Source organism: Myotis myotis, unplaced genomic scaffold (genome assembly GCF_014108235.1).
Source record: "Myotis myotis isolate mMyoMyo1 unplaced genomic scaffold, mMyoMyo1.p scaffold_m19_p_12, whole genome shotgun sequence".
In the NCBI taxonomy this organism is placed as follows: domain Eukaryota; kingdom Metazoa; phylum Chordata; class Mammalia; order Chiroptera; family Vespertilionidae; genus Myotis; species Myotis myotis.
Window position 1 is genome coordinate 29009748 of NW_023416316.1, and position 23371 is coordinate 29033118.

Below are 23371 nucleotides of genomic sequence, written 5' to 3' on the forward strand. Positions count from 1 at the left end.
AGGAGAAAGGCTAAAATTACAATAAGAAGGGAAAATGCTAGTTAAAATGAGTAAGTTCAACCTTAGTCGGTTAGAATATCAGCCTGTGGACCGAGAGTTTTGGGTTTGATTCCCGGTCAAGGGTACAGCATGTACCTCAGTTGCAGGCTCGATCCCTAGCCCTGGTTGGGGCATGTGGAAGCGATCTCTCTCTCTTTCTCTCTCTCTCTCTTCCCCCCACCTCCCACCCTGTCCATCCCTCCCTCCCTCCTTTCACTCTCTCTCTCTAAAGATCAATGGGGAAAAATAACCTTGGTGAGGTTTAAAAAAAAAAAAAAGAGAGAGAGAGAGAAAGTTCAGTAGAATCCCACCTTTATTTTAGAGGGGAAAAAACAAATACGTATTTTGCCCATGAAAAAAGATCCCCAAAAATACACACACTGTTTAATTCCTAAAAGAAGACTTAAATGATATTTCAATGTTTTGACTATCTTTTTTCTTTCTTTTTATATAATAAACATATATTGCTTTTATAACAACAACAAAACTCGTTACTTTTAATTTTGTAAAAAGATGCTCAACTTTGAAATATGCACCAAAAGTGGAGGCCACAAGGAAAGAAAAAAATGTCCCTGAAAGACAAGACCAGTGAGGGCTTCTCCTGGCCTTTCAGGTGTGTTTGACATCCAATCACAGACCCATCTTCACAGAAGCAGCTTCTGAGCAACTGGGGGGGCAAGGGGTGCCATCACCGCATGACCTCAGAACAGTGAAGACCATCATGCAACATTCTAAATGACATGGTGTGAGAAGGCTGGAAGGTGTGGAGGCAAGGGGATGGGACCCACCTGGATGGTCACAATCATGGACTCTGGCACAGGTTTGGGTACACACAGGGGGCCTGGTACCACAGGGAACTGGAGGGTAGATCACTGATGCACCACAGTGGCAGGATAATTCATCAAAACCTGGTGGAGCAGTGGGTGAAACAAAATAACCCTTCATGAGTTTGGGATGAGCACACACATATTACACACACACACACACACACACACACACACACACACACACACTTTTTTTTTTCTTTTTGGGGCTTATATTTCTAGAGGAGAATAGGCTACTATTTTTTTTTTTTAAATCCTCACCTAAGGATATTTTTTCCATTGATTTTTAAAGAGAATGGAAGGGAGAGGGAGAGAGAGAGAAAAAAACACTGATGTGTGAGAGACACAACGATTGGTTGCCTCCTGCATGCCCCCAACCAGGGCCGGGAGCCTGCAACCGAGGTATGTGCCCTTGACTGGAATCAAACCTGGGACCCTTCAGTCCATAGGACGATGGTCTATCCACTGCGCCAAACTGGCTAGGGCTAGGCTATTTTTTATTTTTTAAGTTTTTATTTTGTGAAAAGTGTGGAGCAGACAGATATAAAGTGTTTCATTTTTATCTACAATGAACTCTAAGACCATGAGCTTAAGACAGTGTTATATGTATTTTATAAACAATAGATCTATAGGCCATCTTTGAGAGAACATGAGACTTCCACTAAAGGTACAGCTCTTTAACTCTTTTGGTTAGGAAAATGATAGAGATTATGAGAGCACAGTAACAAACATACAAAAATATACATTTGATATAAACCTCAGAGAGCCACTGAAGCAATTAAAAAAATTTTTCATAGTATAATCAACATTGATGGTGCTTGACATATAAAGTTGAAATGAAGCACAGAGCTACATGTGAGTTTATTAGGCACAGGTTATAAGCCAAATCAAAATGAGAGCTCACATGGGACAGTTCTAAGAAGCAGCCCACTTAACCCATAGATCCCAAGGGGAACCAGTTCTCCAACTCGGGGTCTTGATAGAGGCCAGGCCCTTGGATCATGGTTCTCAACTGGGACACTAGAGTTTGGAAACTCTGGAACCTCTAGAATCTACCACTGCTCTTTTCTAGTCAACACTCTCCAGCAAACCCTTCAAAGGTTAGACGATGTGGTAGAAAGAACACTGTAAATACAGTCAGGAGACTTAGGCTCCTAGTTCTAGACCTATTATTTATTTGCTCAGGGACTGTGGGCAAGTCCCTCTGAGCTTTTTGGTCAAATGAGGATACCAAACTTTTACCTATTTACTCAATAAAATTATTGTGAGGATGAGCTGATATATGTGAAATAGCTGGGTCATGTATGTTTTTCTGTAGAACTCCATGTGTGTGATCTGTAACAAAACACTGACTCAACGCCTTTTTGAAATGAGATGAGCCTAGCATTCTAGAGAAGACATAATTATGGGAAATCTGACTTAGGCCAATCTTTTTTTATTTTATTTTATTGATTTCAGAGAGGAAGGGAGAGGGACTGAGAGAAACATCAATGATAAGAGAGGATCATTGATCGGCTGCCTCCTGCACGCCCCCTACCGGTGACTGAGCCCACAACCCAGGCATGTGCCCTGACTAGGAGTTGAACCAGTGACTTGTGGGTTCCTGGGTCAACGCTCAACCACTGAGCCATACCAGGCTGGGCTTAGGCCAATCGTTTAATGCAGCAGTTCTAAAAGTGCCCTGTTGATCCCTAGGGATCCCTGAGAGTCTTTCAATAAGTCCACAAGGTCAAAATGATTTTCATAGTAATACTAAGATATTATTTACTTTTTCTACTATGTTGGTGCAAAAACAAAAAACCTGCCAGGGCCTTAGTGCAAATCAAGGCTGCAGGATCAAACTGTAATCATTGTATTTTTCACTGACAAGTACTTAATAGTAAATATAAAAATGTTAGTTTCACTTAAGAAAGTTCTTGATGAAGCAGCAAAAAACCAACCAAAAAAACCCACCCTTGAATCTTGAATATGTATATGTTAATATTCTGTGGAATAAAATGGAGAATCTGCATATAATGCACTTTTGCTGCACACAAAAAACTCAGGTTGTGCCCTGGCCAGGTGCTCAGTTGATTGGAGCATTGTTCCATATACCAAAAGGTTGCTGGCTGATTCCCAGTCAGGGTCACATACCTACGTTGTAGGTTAAATCCCTGGTTGGGGGAAGTATAGGAGGGTCACAATAGGTGGTTCTCTCTCATATCAATGTGTGTGTGTGTGTGTGTGTGTGTGTGTGTGTGTGTCTCCCTTCCTCTCTCTAAAATCAATAAAAACATGTCCTTAGGTGAGAATTTAAAACAAACAAACAAACAAAAAATGGATTTTGTTTTTTGAAGAATTGCACTTCTCTGGGTTGTGAGCTAAATTAACTTTTTTTTTGTCTAAAGTTTTACATATGTCTCCTTTTTCCCCAACTGACCCCCCGCCCCTCACACACACACCCTTTTTTTTTTTTTTTTTACAGAACACCATTTTTACTTGAAACAATGACTGACAAACTATGGTTATTCAGACTTGGGTATTTGGCAGACAGTTTATAAAAAATGAACAAAGTGAGCCTGTCACTTTATGAAAAATGACTTTGCTGCCAATGATAAAATTCAAGCTTCTGAATAAAAATAGAATATTTGAAAATATGTAATTATCACTATGATGAGCTCGACAATTTGCTAATACTTTTCCTAAGAGTTTTCTGATGACAATTATAGTCGTGACTTTTTAACAGTATAACACAAAATTTGTCAATACTTCAAAGATATGCATAACCCAGTGAACAACTCTTTTCCAAATGATCAATGTATGACATTGTGAAATCATGCATGGGTAAAAGATCCATTCAAAATACAAGAAAAACCAATGAATTTCAATGTGACCGAGAATAAAAACAAAAACATTGACTTAAGTACTTTCTGAAATGAAGTTAAGTTTTGGTGTAACAGCAAAAAAGAATACCCACAATTATTTGTAAAAATTTTAAAATACTGAATTACTTATTCAACAAACTGTGTGAAGCTGGATTTTTTCCATATTCCTCAACTATATTGCAATAGATTGATATAGAAGCAGATATGAGAATCCGCTACCTTCTATTAAATCAAGCATCTACTTTAATTTTTTTGAAAATATAGTTTAAAAAAATTATTATTTATGTTAACATGCAATGGTAACTACAATTTAAAAAAAAATGAAGTTAATATTTTAAAAATCTCTTTGTTTTAGCTCCTCATATGGTAAACATAGGTAACTATAACTTACATAAAAAGAGTTCTTTAGGGTTCTCAATAATTTTTAAGAATGCAAACAAGTCCTGTGGCCAAAAAGTTTGCAAACTGTTGCTAATAATACAGAGCAGTATTTTCAACCAGTGTGCTGCAAGAATTTTAAAAACATGCAATACCTATTTAGTCAGGGGCATTGACCTCTTTTCCTTTAGATTGTCAAATAATCAAATAATAAAATGACAACAGCCAACACAACAATAGCTGTCCAGTGTGAATGTCCTGTCCTGACCATAAATATACAGGTCAATAATACAGTTGCATCTTATTGGTCACATAGCATAAGGTTGCATCTGATGGTTAATTGTTGGTACCAAAAATTCTTATAAACAAGTATAGGCACCTGATTTTTTTAAATGTCACTTTGAAGCAAAAAGGGTAGGTAACTACTTTTTTGTGTGTATGTAAATCAATCAAAATTATACCTATATTTTTTGTCAGATCGGCAAAAAATATAATACATTTCTTGGTGTGCCGCAGAATTTTAGTAATTAGCTTATGTGTGCAATGAAATGAAAAAGGTTGAAAATGATTGATAGAAAAATTGCTAAGGACAGAACCTGGGTCTATAATATTTAAGAAGCAAGTAGCAAAAGAGGTATCCATTAATGAACCTGACTCCATCTTAGGATCATTGCCTACATCCCACGTTTCATACATTTAGGGACAATATAGCACTAAGAATAACTTTTTTTTCTTAAAGTCTTTTTTATTTTTATTATTATTTTTTTGGTTAATCTTTACTCGAGGATATTTTTCCATTGATTTTTTTTAGGGAGAGTGGAAGAGAGAGAAAAAGACGGAGAGAAAATCGATGTGAGAGAAACACATCAATTGGTTGCCTCCTGCATGAGCCCTGATCACAGCCCGGGCCAGGGAGGAGCCTGCAGCCAAGGTATGTGCCCTTGACCAGAATCGAACTCTGGACCCTTTGGTCTACAGGCTGTCTTTCTAATCACTGAGAAAAACTGGCTAGGGCACAGAATAACATTTTTAAAAAACTTAGTATATCTGAAATATTAAGACTTATTAGTTCAGTAATTCATCCTACTCTAAGCATATCATTCTCTCAAAATATATTATGCCTAAATTCCCAGAAAATTCTTATAATAAAGTATACAGTGAAGACACTCACTGGCTTGCCAGCATGTCTGGCAGTTCCCACGATGACAAGGTTCTTCACATCTATGAAGGCCACAACGAAGTTTCCTCCCACAAATCAAAGGACATTTGTGCTCCTTATCCTAGGAAGAGGATTATATTTGTTTACAAAATTATCTCTATTTTGTTTTCCATAAACAAGATAAATAATAATAATATATAATTTATATAAAAACCTAAGCGACCGTCACTATGACACACACTGACCACCAGGGGGAAGACGCTCAACACAGGAGCTGCCCCCTAGTGGTCAGTGCACTCCTTTGGTGTCCCCCCCCCCCACCCCCCCCACCCCTGCCCCACAGGCCAGCCCTAATGGGTCCCGATTGGCAGCCAGGCCGAGGGACCCCACCCATGCACGAATTTGGGCACCGGGTCTCTAGTATAATAATAAAAGCTCTCCATATTTATGAATGAAATGATGTCTGAGTTTATACCTTCAAAATAATCAGGGGAGGTGGAGTTAGTGGAGATGTGGGTATATGAGACTAATAGTTTCTCTGCTTTTGTGTATGTTAGAAATTTTCAATAACAAGAAGTCTTTAAGCCTTCAAACACTAGCTTATAAATAAGTCTTGATATACTGTACAAATTTATTACTCTTCACCATGTCAATAAAATTTAAAACAATTATGTATTTTTTATATATACACACATTCACATGTATGTATTAAGTACGTACCAGTATTTGTGCATTACCTTGCTATTGGTACTGTGTTATCTGACTGCCAGGAAGTGTTTTCTTTATTTAGTTCCACAGAAGGGAATATTACAGATAACTAAAACTTGCTCCTTTCAACAATGCCACACACATTTTACCTACTAACTTGACCCAAGGAGTATATGAAACCTGAAGCCCGAGTTACTAAGCACAGGCCAGTCTGTGTGCTGGGACAGCACACAATCTCCTGTAGAGAACTGCTCATCTAGCAGTCTTGAGCTCTGGGGCCTGAGGCCTCTGTCTTTCGTCTTTTTCTTCCTCCATGTTGCCACTGACTGACATTTTAACCTGACTGAGGTCAGCTTGATTGGGCAGCTCTCAGACTCCTGCTCAGGGAGCCCCTTCCAGTGATTTCTAAATCTGGGCTGCATTCCAGCTGGCCGAGGCTTCCAGAAGCCTAGCTCCTGAATGAATGCAATCTGACCGTGACTAATGATAGGTCCACTTACCACACAGCATATCTCATTACATTTATGCCGTCCACACAACCTTTTCTTGCTACACCGCTTGTCGCACATAAATGTAGCATCTGCTGTGGACAATTGAAAAGAAAAACAAAGCAAAGGCTGTAACATATATCTGAGTGACTGCAGGCTTAAGAAATACAAATGTAATAATGAAAATAAGCACTGGCCGGTGTGGCTCAGTTGTTTGGAGCATCATCCCATGCTTCAAAGGGTTGTGGGCTCAATCCCAGTCAGGGAACATACCCAGGTTGTGAGTTTATTCCCTGGTCAGGGTGCCTGTTGGAGGCAACCAATTGATATTTCTCTCTCTCTCCCTTTCTCTCTCTAGAATCAATTAAAAATTTAAAAATAATTATGTAAATAAGTGGTAAAAATGTTAATAGTAAAAAATGCATATTAAAATAAGATACCATTTTTCACTTGCCAAATTGTCAAAAAATAGAAAACAGGACGACTAATATACGGTATGTGTGTAGGTATGGAAAAGAGTCACACATATTTAGTGACAAGAGCATAAACTTTTGGAGTACAAATGTATCTATTAAAAATTTAAATAGTGCCCTAGCCGGTTTGACTCAGTGAATAGAGCCAAGGACTGAGTCAAGACTGAAGGGTCCTGGTTTTGATTCCAGTCAAGGGCACGTACCATGGTTGCCAGCTTGATCCCTGGCCTTGGTCAGAGTGCGTGTGGGAGGCAACCAATCAATGTGTCTCTCTCACATGGATGTTTCTCTCTCTGTCTCTCCCTCTCCCTTCCACTCTCTCTAAAAAAAAAAAAAAATTAAGTGGTAATTTCCATTTTAAGAAATTCTTCCTACAGATATACTTTCAAAAAAGGTAGGACACTAAGAGCCCAATAACAACAAAAACATAAATTAGACTTCATCAATATTAAAAACTTTTGTGCATCAAGGAACACTTTCAAGAAAGTGAAAAGATTTTCCCATTTGACTACCATATTTTCTCCTAATAGATTTCGGTGGCTATGCTTATGGGACAGATTAAAATTGCCATGATCTAAAGAGGGAGGATTTATTTGTGACCTCCTCTTATATTAAATGACTAAACAGAAAGAAGAAAAAAAAGGGGGGGAAAACAACCCACACACAATGGGAGAAAATATTTGCAAATCATGTTTCATAAGGACCTAGGATCCAAAATATATACAGTAGGTCCTCGGGTTACGTCAGAGACCGGAACCCACCTACATAAGCACCTATGTCACTCACATGGAGCACATACACAGCAGTAATGAAGTGAAACAGTAAAAAGAATTTAAAAGAAAGTTAACAATTCCTGACCTTTACTTGTGGTAAATAAATAATAAAAAACATAAAGTACATATGTACATATGTCAAAATGAGAGAACTTTTTTTTTTTTTAATAAGTAAATGGAAGATGGCGACATAACCACAAAACGTAAACCAAGGACTTTCTGTAAAGAACTTTTACAACTCAACAACAACAGAATTTGAAATGGGTAAAGGACTTGAACAGATTCTTTTCCAAAGATACAGAAATGGCCAAATAAAAAGTTCAACATCATTAGTCATTAGGGAAATGAACATCAGAACCACAACATAGCACTTCACACCCACTTAGGACAGAGATAATAATATTAATAAAAATAAAAAACAGAAAATAACAAGTGTTAGGGAGAAATTGGAACCCTCACTGCTGGTGAGAATGTAAAATGGTATAGCTGTTGGCTGAGGCCCTGGTTCCAGGTATCCAATATCCTATTGAGCCTTAAGGGGATCAGGCACCAAAGTCTGTGTGTAAAAAAGTTTGCTTCATTAGTCATGGGTGGTGTAGCTCAGTTGTTTGGGTGTTGTGCCATGCCCTGAAAGGTTGCTGGTAAGATTCCTGGTCAGGGCACATGCCTGGGTTGAGGGCTCAATCCTGGTAAGTGTGCAGGAGGCAGCTGATTGATGTTTCACTCTCACATTGACGTTTCTCTCTCTCTCTCTCTCTCTCTCTCTCTCTCTCTCTCTCTCTCTCTCTCCTCTCTCTCTCTCTCTCTCTCTCTCCCCCTCTCCCTCTCTCCCTCTCCCTTCCTCTTTCTCTAAGTATCAATAAAAAAATATTTTTAAAAAAGCTTGTTCCATTAGATATTAGTTACCTTCACTTCTCTTCAATATTTTATTATGAAAAATTTCAAACATATAAAAAAGATTAAACAATTTTACAGTGAACACTTATAGGTTCACTACCTAGATTACACCATTAGTTATTTTTCCACATATCTATTTTCTATGCACCCATCAATTTATCTTTTTTTAATGCATTTTAAGGTAAGTTGCAGACATGAGCGCACTTCCCCTAAAATTTTCAGCACTTCATTAATAAGAATTCAATTTGTTTCTTCCTTTTCTTATGAGGTAAAGTTTACATACAATGAAATGCACAAATGTTAATTGTACCTTCACTGAATTTTTACAAATGCATAATCCTATGGAACATTACCTTTACCCCAGAAAGTTTCCTCATGCCCCTTCCCAGTCATACCTTCACTTTTGAGACTGGTACATGGAAGCTCCTATGGAAAAAGAAAAAGTGACTACTTTAAGAATAAATGAAAAAAAAAAAAAAAAAGAATGAAACAAAACACCTATTGTATAATGCTAAATGTAACATGTATATCCCAAATGTACTCTACTTCTCTGGTAATTTATTCACCAACTTCACTATCTGGAGCAAGATTAGCCCAGTCCCTATATTAATATGCTTTACTTACAACAAGGCCCCAGGCTTACTAATTTTTCATGCAAATATAATTGTAACAATCTTTGTGGTCTGTCCTCCAAATGCACAGATTAGGTATTATAAACCTAAATGGAAAGAAGGGCTACTAAAGGTAGGCAAAGCAAAGAGAATTAACTGCCTAGTAAGCGTATATACAGACAAAACAATAAAAAAATTGAAAATATGTAACAATCCGGTGTCATTTAATGCAGGAGCAAACAACTCTACACACTTAAGAGCATTACTGACAACCTAGCTGGACTGCAGCAAAGTGGGATTAGAGTACGTACACCTTTGGCATTCAAAGTTTTATTACTGTGGTTTGCATTGTGTGAATGGTCCCAAAGATTTATCACATGCAATTTTGTTGAAGCATGATCCTGAATAACATGAGGCTGGTGCGTGGGGAACAAGTCAGTCATTTGGGGTAGAGTGAACCTGGCTGGCTGTCCAACAACTACATTCGTATTTGGCTTTGATGCCATTTACAGGTTGCATTGTACTCAGAAGTAAGTAAAATGATAAAAACATTAGTTCTTAGTGAAAATGACCCTGAAAATAAAAAAGGGCAACCACTAAAGTTGATAATAGAAGTGAAGAGGTCAAAGAAATTGAAGCTTTTGGCTAGAAGATGTTTTAGATAAATTAATGAGTTGGCTAGATTTGATGATACCAAAAAACTCCCTATATGCTCTCTAGAGATATAAAGCAAAGGCGACTCATGAAATTGCCTGAGTGAGTTTTCCAGTTAATGCTAATCCTGGGTTGTACAGAGGAAATGACATGCTGGAGTGGTATTTACAACTGTAGGGAAAGGCAGAGCTCCCATGAATCTCTATAATAAATATGAACTACTAATAAAAACTTAAGCACAGTATTCTTTGTAAAGAGGCAGTAATATATTACATATATTTCTCAAAGACTCCCACCAAAATGATTAAAACAACCTTTGAAGCTTTAAGAAATGTTTTACTCACCTAGAAAACTTACTTCCATGGAAAAGGTCATTCCATTACAAAAGAAAATTCATGAAAAATCTACATTCATGAAAAATCTGGCTGGACAATGAGTTGATGATTAACAGCATTTTGAAGAGATTTTTTTTTTTTTTTTACTTTGTCAAAGGGTTGAACAGAATTCATATATTGAGAGTGAATTTGTATAGCAATTTTACAATAAGGCTTTTATATGCAAAAATTTACACATAGCTTTTTAAGAATACTCTCACTGCCAGGACCGGTTTGGCTCAGTGGATAGAGCGTCGGCCTGCAGACTCAAGGGTCCCGGGTTCGATTCCAGTCAAGGGCATGTACCTTGGTTGCAGGCACATCCCCGGTGGGGGGAGTGCAGGAGGCAGCTGATCGATGTTTCTCTCTCATCGACGTTTCTGGCTCTCTGTCCCTATCCCTTCCTCTCTGTGAAAAATCAATAAAATATGTATTAAAAAAAAAAAAGAATACTCTCACTGCCATAGGGTCCACTATTAGAGGGAGTGAGGACACAGAGTGAATGAGAAGCAAAAAAAGGTGAGTGAAAAAAGGATTACTAGGAAGAAAGAAGCAAATCGACAGTAACCATTTTGAGCTCATGTGTCCCAATATTGCTTGTGATTCTTTGTCACAGAGAGCACCTCTAGACATTACTAAATTTGTGATTACTAAATCATAGCATCTCAGTCTTCCAGTTGTATTTACAAAGCATAAAGTGGCCTTCTACCTGACATTCAGAACTCCTTTCTGCCCCTTGTATTCTGTGGTTTCTTTCAGGAAAAACAAACAAAAAACCTACAATGCTCACATAACTTTTGCAGGTAGACTGCGGTTTTACATTTTGTATTTTATTCTGAAGCTTAACTATTAATGCATCTCCCAATTATGGATTATATACTCAGAATCATTTTTAAGTCAGCTGATACCCCGACCTTGGGCTGTATTTAATAAATAGAACCAATGGCTCAGGATTCTGTCTGCATCCCAGCCTGTGCTCTGCTGGGACGGGCTCGGCATACATTGAAATGACTAACAGTAGGTCAGAGAGCAGGGCAGATCAACATTCAGTTTGTTCCGCAAGTTGATTACCCAAAGACTTCTACAGGAAGGCTTCCTGACTCTTCTGGTACAGACAGAGGGATGGGCACTAAGGTCTAATTTCAAAATGGTAAGACACCCTTTTTATAACACAAAGTCCAATTCAAACTGCCCAGGGTAGAAAGTAGACACACTGACTAAACTTGTCAACTTATAAAACAGTTGTATAATGAGTAACCGTGACTTTGAGAAGTCTGACTTTCGTTACTGGCTTCTGGGAGGTAATATTGAAGCCCTTGCAATATTATGCCAGATAGGCGTGTCATTGTTTGTCTGGGGCCTTGGGTCACAAGTAATTTGGGTTCTAGTCTAATAATATGATTTAGGGTCAGGATGGCCACACTGGATAGTCTTAGGGTGGGAGATGACCACATTGGAGAACCAATGATGTGATTTAGGGTGGGAGCTTTGGGCCACACAGTATTAGTAGACCTCTGGAAGGACTGGAGACTGAGATCAGCTACACTGGCAGTCAATCATGCCTATACAATGGAACTTCAATAAAAGCTGGGGGAGCTTCCCTGTCTGGCAATACTCCACTGTACACACTGATGCTGAAAAAGTAACAATGTTCCAACTCCATGGGGAGAAGACAACTGGAAGCTTCACATTTGGTACTTTCTCTGACTCTGACCTACATGCCTCTTCCTTTGGGTGATTTTAATCTGTATCCTTTTCCTGTAATATACTGTAACAATGACTATAACAGCTTTCACTGAATTCTGAGAGTCCTTCTAGTGAATTATCAAACCTTGAGGGTAGTCATGTGGACCATTCTAATTCAGCAGTTGTCTAAACTCTTGTAGTAGGTGTCAGAAATGAGGACGATCTTGTGGACTATGTTCCCTCTAACTTCTTAGTTAATTCTTTGCATCAGTGCTATTGTTGTTCTCTTCCAGCATCTAGCATTATCACACTTGATTTGCTGAGCTATACTTGCCTTATCCCCATGACTGGCCTCTGAGCTTTTATTGCCAATCCCCTCTCCACCCCAGATATCTATCCTACAACCATAGTAGGTGTCAGTATACACTGGCTAGACTAAACAAATCATACATAGTATGACAAGAATAAAACTGAGGTTATTTTGATCACCCCCTCTTCCATAATCATAATTTAAAAGGCATTGGTGGCAAAAACTCTTATCATTTTTTAGGATTTACCTTTGTTCTGAAAGAGCATCTGCAGGAAATAACTGATGTGCGAGAGCATGGTCCACAGTCTCCTTCATGGCAGAGCTTTTCACAGGTATGAATGAAATCTTTAATAAAAATGAAAAGAGCTAGGAATGAAAATTGCAACAACTCATTGCAGATTCCCCCATTTATTAGCTACACTGGTCTTCTACCTCTGTTCCCTAAAACTCCAGAATCAGAGTTGAGGGAAGAAGGATATCATCAATGCTTCCCCCCTATTTTCCCTTCATCCAGGAAGCTGAGCCTTTTCTAGCAAGGACAGAGTCCAGCAGTAGTCACTGGAATATGCTTTGGATTGCATGGTGCTTTGCCTAAGTAAAAGAACAGATCTGTTTTGCCCTGTGTGGCTCAGTTGGTTGAGCATTGTCCCATGTACTGAGAGGTCTTCCGTTTGATTCCCAGTCAGGGCATATGCCCGAGCTGTGGGTTTGATCCCAGGCAGGGGCAGTGCAGGGAGGCAGCCGATCAATGGTTCTCGCTCATCAATGTCTCTCATTTCTTCTAAAAATCAATAAAAATTTTTTTTTTAAAAAAGAACACATCTATCTCTTTCCTTATTTAGGCCCCAAGTCTCCAGGTTATACTTAAATCTCCTTAAAATTGTAGCCATGGATGATGTTACTAAAGTGCTCCTGACTGGAAATCATCCGAGAATCAAAAATGGTAAGAAGCCATGATCTACAATCTCATAGACTCGAGCTCTGTGAACATCTGGTGATAGATGGCGTGCCATTCATGCAGTTAAGCAAGGTTTAGGACAATTCCTGTCTCAAGGACCCCTCATAGTCTCTTCAGTTTAATTGTATCTTTGATTCTAATGTCTATTTCCCGAAGGTAACATATAGTTGGATCTTGTTTTTGTTTAATCCATTCACATTGTTATTATTGATATTTGGATTTACGCCTGCCATTTCACTTACAGTTCTTTTAAAAAAATTTTTTTTAAATATATTTTTATTGATTTCAGAGAGGAAGGGAGAGGGAGAGATAGAAACATCAATGATGAGAGAGAATCATTGATTGGCTGCTTCCTGCATGCCACACACTGGGGATGGAGCCTGCAACCCGGGCATGTCCTTTGGGAATCAAACTGTGACCTAATGGTTCATAGGTCAATGCTCAACCACTGAGCCATACCACCAGCAAGAGTTATTTTCTTAATGGTTATTTTAGGGCTTACCATATGTACCTTATCAGAATCTACTTCAGATTTAAATAACCTAATTCCAGTGAGATATAGAAGGCTTATTCCTATATAACTATATTCCCGCTTCTCTTTTGTCGTATTTTTGTTATACACAGGACAGCTATGGGTTACAAACCCAATAACATATTGTTATAACTATTTATATATGTTATGGTCTATTAAAGAAGTTGAGAAAAGAGAACAGTATATATTTATAGTTTGTTATATTTATCTTATTAACCATTCCTGGTGTCCTTCATTCGTTCCTGTGAATCTGAGTTACCATCTGGTATCATTTCCTTATTCCAACACAACATTGATCCCACCCACCTCCTTTGTGCTGTTATTATCAGATATATTTCTACAAATAATCCAATTACATACATATTATTTTATACAACTGCTTTTTAAATAAGTTGAGAAAAGAACTTGGCATTCCCATTATATACTGTACTACAGGCCCGATGCAGGAAATTCGTGCAAGGGCTTCCGCCCTCGAAGCCACAGTGGCTTGCTCGCCCTTGCAGCCCCAGCTTCGCCCGTAAGGACGTCTGGAGGGTCGGAGGGTCGTTTGGCTGTCCGGTCTAATTAGCATATTACGCTTTTATTATTATAGACTGGAGGCCTGATGCACCAAATTTGTACAAGAGTAAAGCCTTCCTTCCCCTGGCTGCCAGCACCAGCTTCTCTCTGGTACCCGGGACCCAGGCTTCCCTCCAGTCCTGGCTTCGTCTGGAAGGATGTCCGGAATCACATCCAGAATGATGTCCAGTCTAATCAGCATATTACACTTTTATTATTATAGATATGTTGGTGTGCTTAAAAATGTCCCACATTTCTCTGAGGCACTGTTCATTTTTCTTCATTCTATTTTCTATTCTTTGGATTATACAATCTCTATCAATCTATCTTCACATTCATTCATCCTTTCTTCTGCCAAGTCAAAAATACTGTTGAGCCCCTTTAATTAATTTTTCATCTTCATTACTGAACTTCTCAACTCCAAATTTTCCATTTGGTTCTTCTTTATAACTTCCATTTCTATTGATATTCTCTATTTGATGAGACACTGTCTTTATACCTTCCTTTACTTCTTTAAGCATGGTTTCCTTTAGTTCCTTGAACATATCTTGATTTTTGTTAAATCTGACAAAGGTCACTCTCACAGAACATAGAAACTTTCTGTTGCCTGTGTCTTTTTCCATTTCTTTGCATACTTCATAATTTTTTGTGGCAACTCTGGATACTGCTTTCTTTCTCTCTCTCCATAGTATTTTTGTTGTTGTTTATCTATTTTGTGACTTGTCTAGGCTACTTTACTGAAGTCTATTTCCCCTCTGGTATGATGTCCTTGGTGTCACCCTTTGGATGGCAGAGCCTGGGATGACAATGGTTTTAGCAGAGCTCTCTCTCTTTCTCTGATCACTCAGTTAAGTTGTCTGCCTCATTTGGTACTACCCTTACTCTTGAGACTCCACTAATTGCTGACTGGTTGCTCTATTGTTTTCAACGCCTTGAAGCATAAATTGCTCAGCGTCTGATCCAAGGAAATTTGGGCAGGGGTAGTTTTTGAGGCAAGTCTATGAAGTTTGTTTGACCCCAGAAAGGCTCCTCTTTGCCATCTCTTCCCATTTTTTAAAAATTTTTTTTATGGTGAACTAGTTGGCCTATAGTTTAGCTTGTTGCTCTTAATTAAGAGGAGTTATTGTTTTCTAAAGGACCTTAGCCCTGAACTTTCCCCCACACTCTGTTTCAAATTGAAGTCAGTTCCTTTGGGGAACACTTTGGAGCCTGCTTTCTTATAAACTGCCTCTTCCCCTGGGACGTGTAAGCCACTATTTTGGATGCCAGATGGGATAGTATTCTCTGGGTTTTCTTTGCGTAATTCTCGTAGTGTTAAACCTCTGCCCTGCAAGTGAGCCAGGGCGAGGGTGACTGGGCCCAGTATTCTCACATATTGTGATTAGGGTAGAACATCCGACTCATGGGTAAAGCTGTATGAAGGAAGGAAGCCCCCAATCTCTCAGCTGTGCTTACCCAAATTTTAGCCTCTTTAACCTGGAGTTAGAGGGCATGAGAAATGCAGTAGTCTGCTCCACCCAGTAAAAACCCCTTGATTGGGAGCTGAGGGCAGAGGAAGCCCTGTCTTCTTGAGCACACCCATCCTGAATGAAGTTTTTGTTAAGTGCTGAGCTGGGGGTGGGGAGAAAGGAAGAAGGAAATGGGTTGTGACTCAAATGACATAGATTCTTGCTGTTCTGAGTTTTAGTAGATTTTCTTCAATAAATATTTCTTAATTGACGTATGCCTGTAGGACAGTTTCCAGAGACTTTAAATGGTTGTTGGGTTTTTTTTAATAGTTTTTGCCAGCTATGCTTATTTTGCTGGGGAGTGGGTCCAAGTAGCTGCTCATGCTACCATCCTGATAGCAGAACTCCACCTAGTCTCTTGTACTAAAGCTAAATGTCTAGACTGGAAATTTCCTCCAGTGAGATACTAAAAGACTTAAACAAGCTTTCTACAGATATGCCAGATCTGAATACACTTGATTTTGAGCTTCCCAATCCAACTCAACCTAGTTCCTTAAAAGTTTGTCATGATTAGAGTAATTATCCTTGAATCCCTTGACCAGGTCAGTTCATACTAATAGTTACTATGCTTTTCTTGCTCAAGTCCCTTCGCTTTACTCATTTAATATTTCGTCTTTCTCTCATTGCCAACAAGGTATCTTAGCCTCCGAGTAGGATTTCTGGTGATTACATATGAAATTCTTACAAAACTGACTCATGTGCTTTCTGAGAAGGGAAGGTCTTTACCATCCTTCTTGATTTAAAAATCATTTGATCTGGAGAAACTAAGATGGCGGCATAGATAAACACTGGGAAATTGCTGCTTCCCACAACAATCGATAAATGCATCAAAAACACAAGGTGGACATCATCCAGAACTACAGGAGGGCTGGCTGAGTGTAAATTCTACAACTAGAAGGAAAGAAAAGCACACTGCGAGTGGGAGGAGCTGCGGAGGTGGAGTGCGGAGGTGGAGTGCAGAGGTACGGGGGCTCACGCGCAGAAAGGGTCTGGCACCTGAGGACGCGGCTGTCTTTTTGAATCCGGAGGGAGACACAAGCTCCCAACGGCTCTGAAATCCGGTTCCGGGAAGTCTCTGGGGACCCAGGACTCATACGGGGAGATACTGGACTGTCTGGCAGCGGGCGAGCTTGAGAGCGGCTTTCCCTCAGAGGTGCTTGCAGCCATTGCCGGGACACTGGGACTCGCGACTCCTTAGGGCAGGGCTGAGGCTCCGCCATAGCTGCTTTCTCCGCCCTTTGATTTCTTGAGACCCCGCCCCGCCCAGGCTGCGGCAGAGGCTTTTGCATATGAATGCCCCGGCCATTTGTAACCTGTAATTACCTAACCGCAGCCAGGCCAGATAGACCCAGAGCTTCCAAGAGAAGGCCCAAGGCCCCACAGCGGCTTGCATTCCTACACAGCTGAGCATCATCAGGGCACTTCCAAACTCCAAAAAAAAAAAAAGGAAGGGGAATCTGCAGTTCTCTTCGTAGTTCCTGCTGTGTAACCTCAGGCAGAGGCTAAATTAGCACCTCCTTAGATCCAAGAGCCACTGTACCCAGTGGTCAGAGGGGAACCATCCAGATCACAACTCCTCAGATCCATAAGGGACACACTCAGGGTGCAATCTCAGTGAGCACCAAAGCCCCACTGAAGCAAGTCTTGCCCCAGAAGGGTGTCTCCAGCACAGAAGTTCTCCCACTGTCGACACAGCTGATTCTCGCTGCCAATTGCCCTGGAGGTCAATTCCTCCCAGTGATCCTACAACAACCAAGGCATAGCTACAACAAGACTGTGCACAAAGCCCACGAGGGGGTGCACCAAGAGTGTCCACCTCAGGTAACTGGGGAGGCTGAGCCACTGGGCCCTACAGGACACCTAGCACACAAAGCCACTCTTATCAACACAGGGAAGCAGCCAAAATGCGGAGACAAAGAAACAGGTCACAAATGGCAGAAATGGAGGAAAGCAAACGACTGGATATAGAGTTCAAGGCCACGTTTATAAGGTTTTTCAAGAATTTTATGGAAACCGCCGATAAATTTAATGAGTCCCTCAATAAGTATAGTGAGACCCTGGAGGACATGAAAAAGGACCAACTAGAAATTAAGCATACACTGACTGAAATAAAGAATAATATACGGAGATCCAACATCAGACAAGAGGATCCCAAAATTCAAGTCAAAGATTTGAAATACAAAGAAACAAAAAATACCCAACTGAAAAAGAAAAAAGAAAAGAGATTCCAAAAATATGAAGATAGTGTAAGGAGCCTCTGGGACAACTTCAAGCGTACCAACATCAGAATTATAGGGGTACCAGAAGAAGAGAGAGGGCAAGATATTGAAAACCTATTTGAAGAAATAATGACAGAAAACTTTCCCCACCTGGTGAAAGAAATAGACTTCCAAGTCCAGGAAGTGCAGAGAACCCCAAACAAAAGGAATCCAAAGAGGACCACACCAAGACACATCATAATTAAAATGCCAAGAGCAAAAGACAAAGAGAGAATCTTAAAAGCAGCAAGAGAAAGAAGCTCAGTTACCTACAAGGGAGTACCCATACGAATGTCAGCTGATTTCTCAACAGAAACCATGCAGGCCAGAAGGGAGTGACAAGAAATATTCAAAGTGATGAATAGCATGAACCTGCAACCAAGATTACTTTATCCAGCAAAGCTATCATTCAGAATAGAAGGTCAGATAAAGAGCTTCACGGATAAGAAAAAGCTAAAGGAGTTCATCACCACCAAACCAGCATTATATGAAATGCTGAAAGGTATTCTTTAAGAAGAGGAAGAAGAAAAAAGGAACTCTTACCATTTGCCACAGCATGGATGGAACTGGAGAGCAGATAAATACCACATGATCTCACCCATTTGTGGAATATAATGAACAACATAAACTGATGAACAAGGACTGATCCAGAGACGGAGAGGCAGTGATTGGACTGTCGGGCTTTGGAGGGAGGGTAGGGGAGGGTGGGGGTAAGGGGGAAAGATCAACCAAAGGACTTACATGCAGGCATATAGGCCTAACCAATGGACACGGACAACGGGGGTGGGGGGGGGTGGGTGGGTAGAGGGTAACGTGGGGACAAGGACACATATGTAATATCTTAATCAATAAAAATATATTTAAAAAATAAATAAATAAAAATAAAAATCATTTGATCTCCATCTCTATCTCATAGGGCTTATCTGAAGATAAGCAGACAAGGAAACCAATAGACTAGGTTCCAGCTGGTACAAGGAAGAAGTGAAGAAGTGTCTTCCCTCCTCCTCCCCCTCCCCCTCCCTCCCTCCCTTCGGAAAGAGGTTGCCAGGTCATTGCAAAACTGTACACGTATATTTCCTAAAGACTGCCTCAGAAAGTCTCAGTTAGAAACTCAGACTAGTACTTTATAGCTAATTCCAAAAAGTCTTTTTTGGTTTCTGTATCCAAGTAATCAGAAGCCATAGGTCAGAAGAAAGGAAGAGCCACTAAAGGTAGAATAATCACTGATAAGAAAAACAACAAGAAGAAGTTTTAACAAAAGATAAAACAATTCAAACTGCTCATTGGTATGGGGAAACAGCCTGAGAAACCTCAGCAGTCTCTGAGGGCATCACTGTATTCAGCATAATACAGTAACCGAGGTTCCGAAAAATGATGACTCTGGGTCAATAATAGGAAATAAATTTTCTTCAGTTACCTCTGTTTAAAGAAAGAAGATAATTTTAGAAAAATGTCCATCTAAAATTATGCTCAGAAGTATTATCCTCAGCTAAATGGAAAACTTCGCTATAAAGAATGACATTTGAGTGGTCCAAATGGCTAACGCTTTAGTGTATTTAGAATTTTAGTTAAGATATTCCTACTATATGAAAATGCATTTAAACATGGAACCCTCGATTAGTAAAAGTATATCTGGAGTTCGCTCCTCCCCCTCTCCCCCGTAGAATAGTATCTTAACACAAGTGATCTGAGTTAGCAATAAAATACCCAAATCAGAAAGATAAATCACTTGGGCAAATGTGAATTTTCTTAACTATATTTTGAGGAGGAAAGGATATGTGCTCATATAAATTTGATCCTAATATTGAGAAAAACCTCTGATATTACAACTAGGATTTAAAATGGTTTTGCTTAAGTAGTCATTGCTGCCAAACATTTACATTCATCTGTCTACTAGTTACCTGAGGAACCACAAGACAAAGGCTTGCCACACACTTTTCCACACGTAGGGACAGGATCCATGCACGTTTTCCGACCACTACTTCCAAGTTCTAGCAATTGGCTGAGAGGAGTTTGCCCACAAGGGCAATAGCGTACCAGATGGGGGAGCCGTGGGCATGGCTGGCAGGGCTGAGGGTGGCACACCTGAGAACACATGTGGTTCCCACATTTCAAATCCCTGTTAAAAAACAATAACAGACTTTTACACAATTGTTGCATAAAATACAGCTTTATTCTAACTGAGAAAAACATAAAAACCTTACTTGCCACATATCTTTAAACAGCCAAAATCCCCAAATCCATCGGACTTTCCTATGTCCGTTCCACATAACACATCTCGCGAGGTGTTGCCACAGTAGCATACTTTAGGACACAATTTCAAAAACACGAGATTAATTACCTGTATGGGTTCTTAAAATATTTCAAATAATCTATAGGAAAACACAAAATACTATTCATTAGTGTTGATCAGACCTGATGCAAAAATGAATGTGGCTTACACAGCAGTTCTAAGTCCCACCTAAGAGCTTCATTATAGAAGGAAATAAAAAATTATGTGACGCTCTTGTGCCTCTGCAGCATATCCTGAAAACAGTATTAAAGTGAAGCAAGTCTCTAAATTAAGGAACTAATATCTGGTCCATAAGGCCATAATTGAAAACCAAGAATTGTGAGCTGAGTTTGAAGTAATCATGTTCAAGTATTCACACTAAATCAAAATTTTCAATAATTTGAGACTTTTATTTGTTAGATAGGGAAACTAGTCTAACATCTATAGATTTTTCTGTGGGTTCAAGAAACAATGGATTCCTTTATTTCTTGGGGTCAGCAATGAATGCGTTATTTTTAAGAGTTATGTTTCTGATGTATTAATGAATTTTCATCAACTTATATAATTTTTCTAAGTGTCACTTTACATTTTCAATTTATAATGAAAATTTATCTCATTAAAATCAGTCTATGCAAGCCCTAGCTGGTTTGGCTCAGTGGATAGAGCGTTGGCCTGCGGACTGAAGGGTCCCAGGTTCGATACTGGTCAAGGGCACATGCCTGGGTTGCAGGCTTGATCCCCAATAGGGGATGTGCAGGAGGCAGCCGATGAATGATTCTCTCTCATCAGTGATGTTTCTCTCTCTCCCTCTCCCTTCTTCTCTAAAATCAATAAAAATATATTTTTAAAATCAGTCTATGCAAATATACCAAACCCTATATAATAAATGCAGACCAGAAGAGAATAGAAATTATGCAGATCTAACGACGCTTTCCTTCTTTCTCAGTATAGATATCTACTTGCACAGAAAACCAACATCAGAATAAATATAACATTATAAAATCATAGCAAATCTTAAATTCATACATTTAGTAAAACATAAAATAGAATGCTTCTAACAAAACATCAGAAATAATACTCATAAAAACTGTATTAAAAAAAATGTATCTTTGTCCAGCCAGAGTGGCTCAATGGTTGAATGTCCACCTATGAACCAGGAGGTCACGGTTGGATTCCTGATCAGGGCACATGTATGGGTTGCAGGCTCAATCCCCAGTGGGGGATCCATAGGAGGTAGCCAATCAATGATTCTCTCTCATCATTGATAAACTAACTCTCTCTCTCTCTCTCTCTCTCTCTTTCTCTTCCTCTCTGAAATCAACAAAAATATATAAATAAAATAAAACCTATTGTCCAGCCCTGGCCAAGTAGCTCAGTTGGTTAGAGCATTGTTCGGATATGCCAAGGTTTCAGGTTCAATACCCAGTCAAGGCGCATACAAGCATCAACCAATGAATGCATAAATAAGTGGAACAACAAATCGATGTTTCTCTCTCTCCCTAAAAAAATAAAATAAAATTTATTGTCCAAATTCTATAAGACAATGACCTATACTGGTTTTATGAAATGAAAATAATGAAAACTATCTAAGCATTAATATATATATATATATATATATATATATATATATATATATATATATATAGTTTTCTCTGTCCAAGGTGCAAAGCTAACAGTCTTTGTGACTACAGGTTTGAGACGAATCCATGTCATCAAGAAAACCATAAATAAGGCTCCAGAAAAGTACACAAGTATTGCTGGATGGTGTGTTCACCACTTACCTTGGTTCAGTATGATGCGGCAAGGCTGGCACTGACCCCCATGGCACAGCTCAGCACAGTGGTGCTGACCACAGTTCAAAACATTCTCACATGGATTAGAACAGTGGACTGAGACAGCCTGACCACAGCGAACTGTGTGCCTGTAAAGACAGTAGATGTAAAGACAGCATTGGTCTAATGCTGGACATTAGACCTGTTTGACAGCTAAACTAGTACAAGACCTCCCCAAAAGCTACTAAACCTTTCTCTTGGCCCCATTTCCCCCACTTTTTCTTCGTTTCCCTCCTCCAATCCTTATTTCCTTAATTACTCTGCCCTTCTCCACTTGCTTCTTTTTCCTCCTTTGCTTTCCTTATTTCCCATTCTGCCTCTCTGTCCCCTATTTTCTGACCATTGAGGAACTGAAAGCTACTCCTAAGTTTTTGTTATATGCGATTTCTTCCGAGTTCCCATGAAGCAGCATGCAGGAGGGGAAAGGGCCTGGAGCTCTCAGGGTGACTTATAGATGGCAGCAGGAAAGTTGGAGAGGTGTCGCTAAATACACATTCTCAGAATGAGAAAGGCATCTCTTGGGATTTGGCACTCTGGCATTTTATGTAGCTATAAAATTTAAGAACACACTATATGTGACTTTGATTCAGGATGGGGAAATCATTCTGGCTTTGTTCTAATAAACATCCTGAGTTATCAGCTAGTGAAGGACTTGAAGTCAGGGCTTTCAGACAATTGTCTTCAGGTCTCTTTCCAGTTTAATGACTTAGAACTTGGAGTCTATTCTCCTACATGAAAAGTTTTACTCTATCCCCTACTCCTATTTCAAGTACATATTTTAAAGTCACTGTTATAGCCCTAACCAGTTTGGCTCAGTGGATAAAGCGTCGGCCTACTAACTGAAGGGTCCCAGGTTTGATTCCGGTCAAGGGCATGTACCTTACTTGCTGGCACATTCCCAGTACGGGGTGTGCAGGAGGCAGCTGATCGAAGTGTCTCTCTCATCGATGTTTCTAACTCTCTATCCCTCTCCCTTCCTCTCTGTAAAAAAAATCAACAAAAATATATTTTAAAAAAAGTCACCGTTATGGATTTAAGACGATCAGTTGCCAGTGCTCAGCATCATGGCTAACATCAACCTCTTGAGGAAAACACTATCATCTCTACTTTATGGTAAGAGAACAAGGCTCAATGAGACGAAACAACTTGCCCAGGTCAACTAGTTAGTGGCAGAGCCCAGATATGATCTAGTCTTTCTGACCCAGATCCCTTGTA

At 39.5% G+C, this 23371-nt stretch overlaps 1 protein-coding gene and 1 non-coding gene across 7 annotated transcripts in view; one reads left to right on the forward strand and one right to left on the reverse strand.

Annotated features, from left to right (window-relative positions):
* The window catches only part of NFX1 (nuclear transcription factor, X-box binding 1), a 62000-nt gene that overhangs the window by 18498 nt on the left and 20131 nt on the right, over window positions 1–23371 (reverse strand). For 2 of the 6 annotated variants that reach the window (XM_036330587.1, XM_036330591.1), the window contains exons 7-14: window positions 22106–22245; window positions 20257–20356; window positions 19954–20171; window positions 12486–12583; window positions 8957–9029; window positions 6473–6555; window positions 5277–5385; window positions 828–947 (exon numbers count right to left, since the gene is read on the reverse strand). In XM_036330587.1, the coding sequence (XP_036186480.1) occupies window positions 828–947; window positions 5277–5385; window positions 6473–6555; window positions 8957–9029; window positions 12486–12583; window positions 19954–20171; window positions 20257–20356; window positions 22106–22245 (941 nt within the window). The remainder of the gene's footprint in view (window positions 1–827; window positions 948–5276; window positions 5386–6472; window positions 6556–8956; window positions 9030–12485; window positions 12584–19953; window positions 20172–20256; window positions 20357–22105; window positions 22246–23371) is intronic. The other 4 variants (XM_036330589.1, XM_036330590.1, XM_036330588.1 and 1 more) reach the window with 4 other exon arrangements.
* LOC118667797 lies at window positions 7430–7566 on the forward strand. The gene has a single exon (XR_004971389.1). It is a non-coding gene; the product is annotated as a small nucleolar RNA SNORA29 (small nucleolar RNA).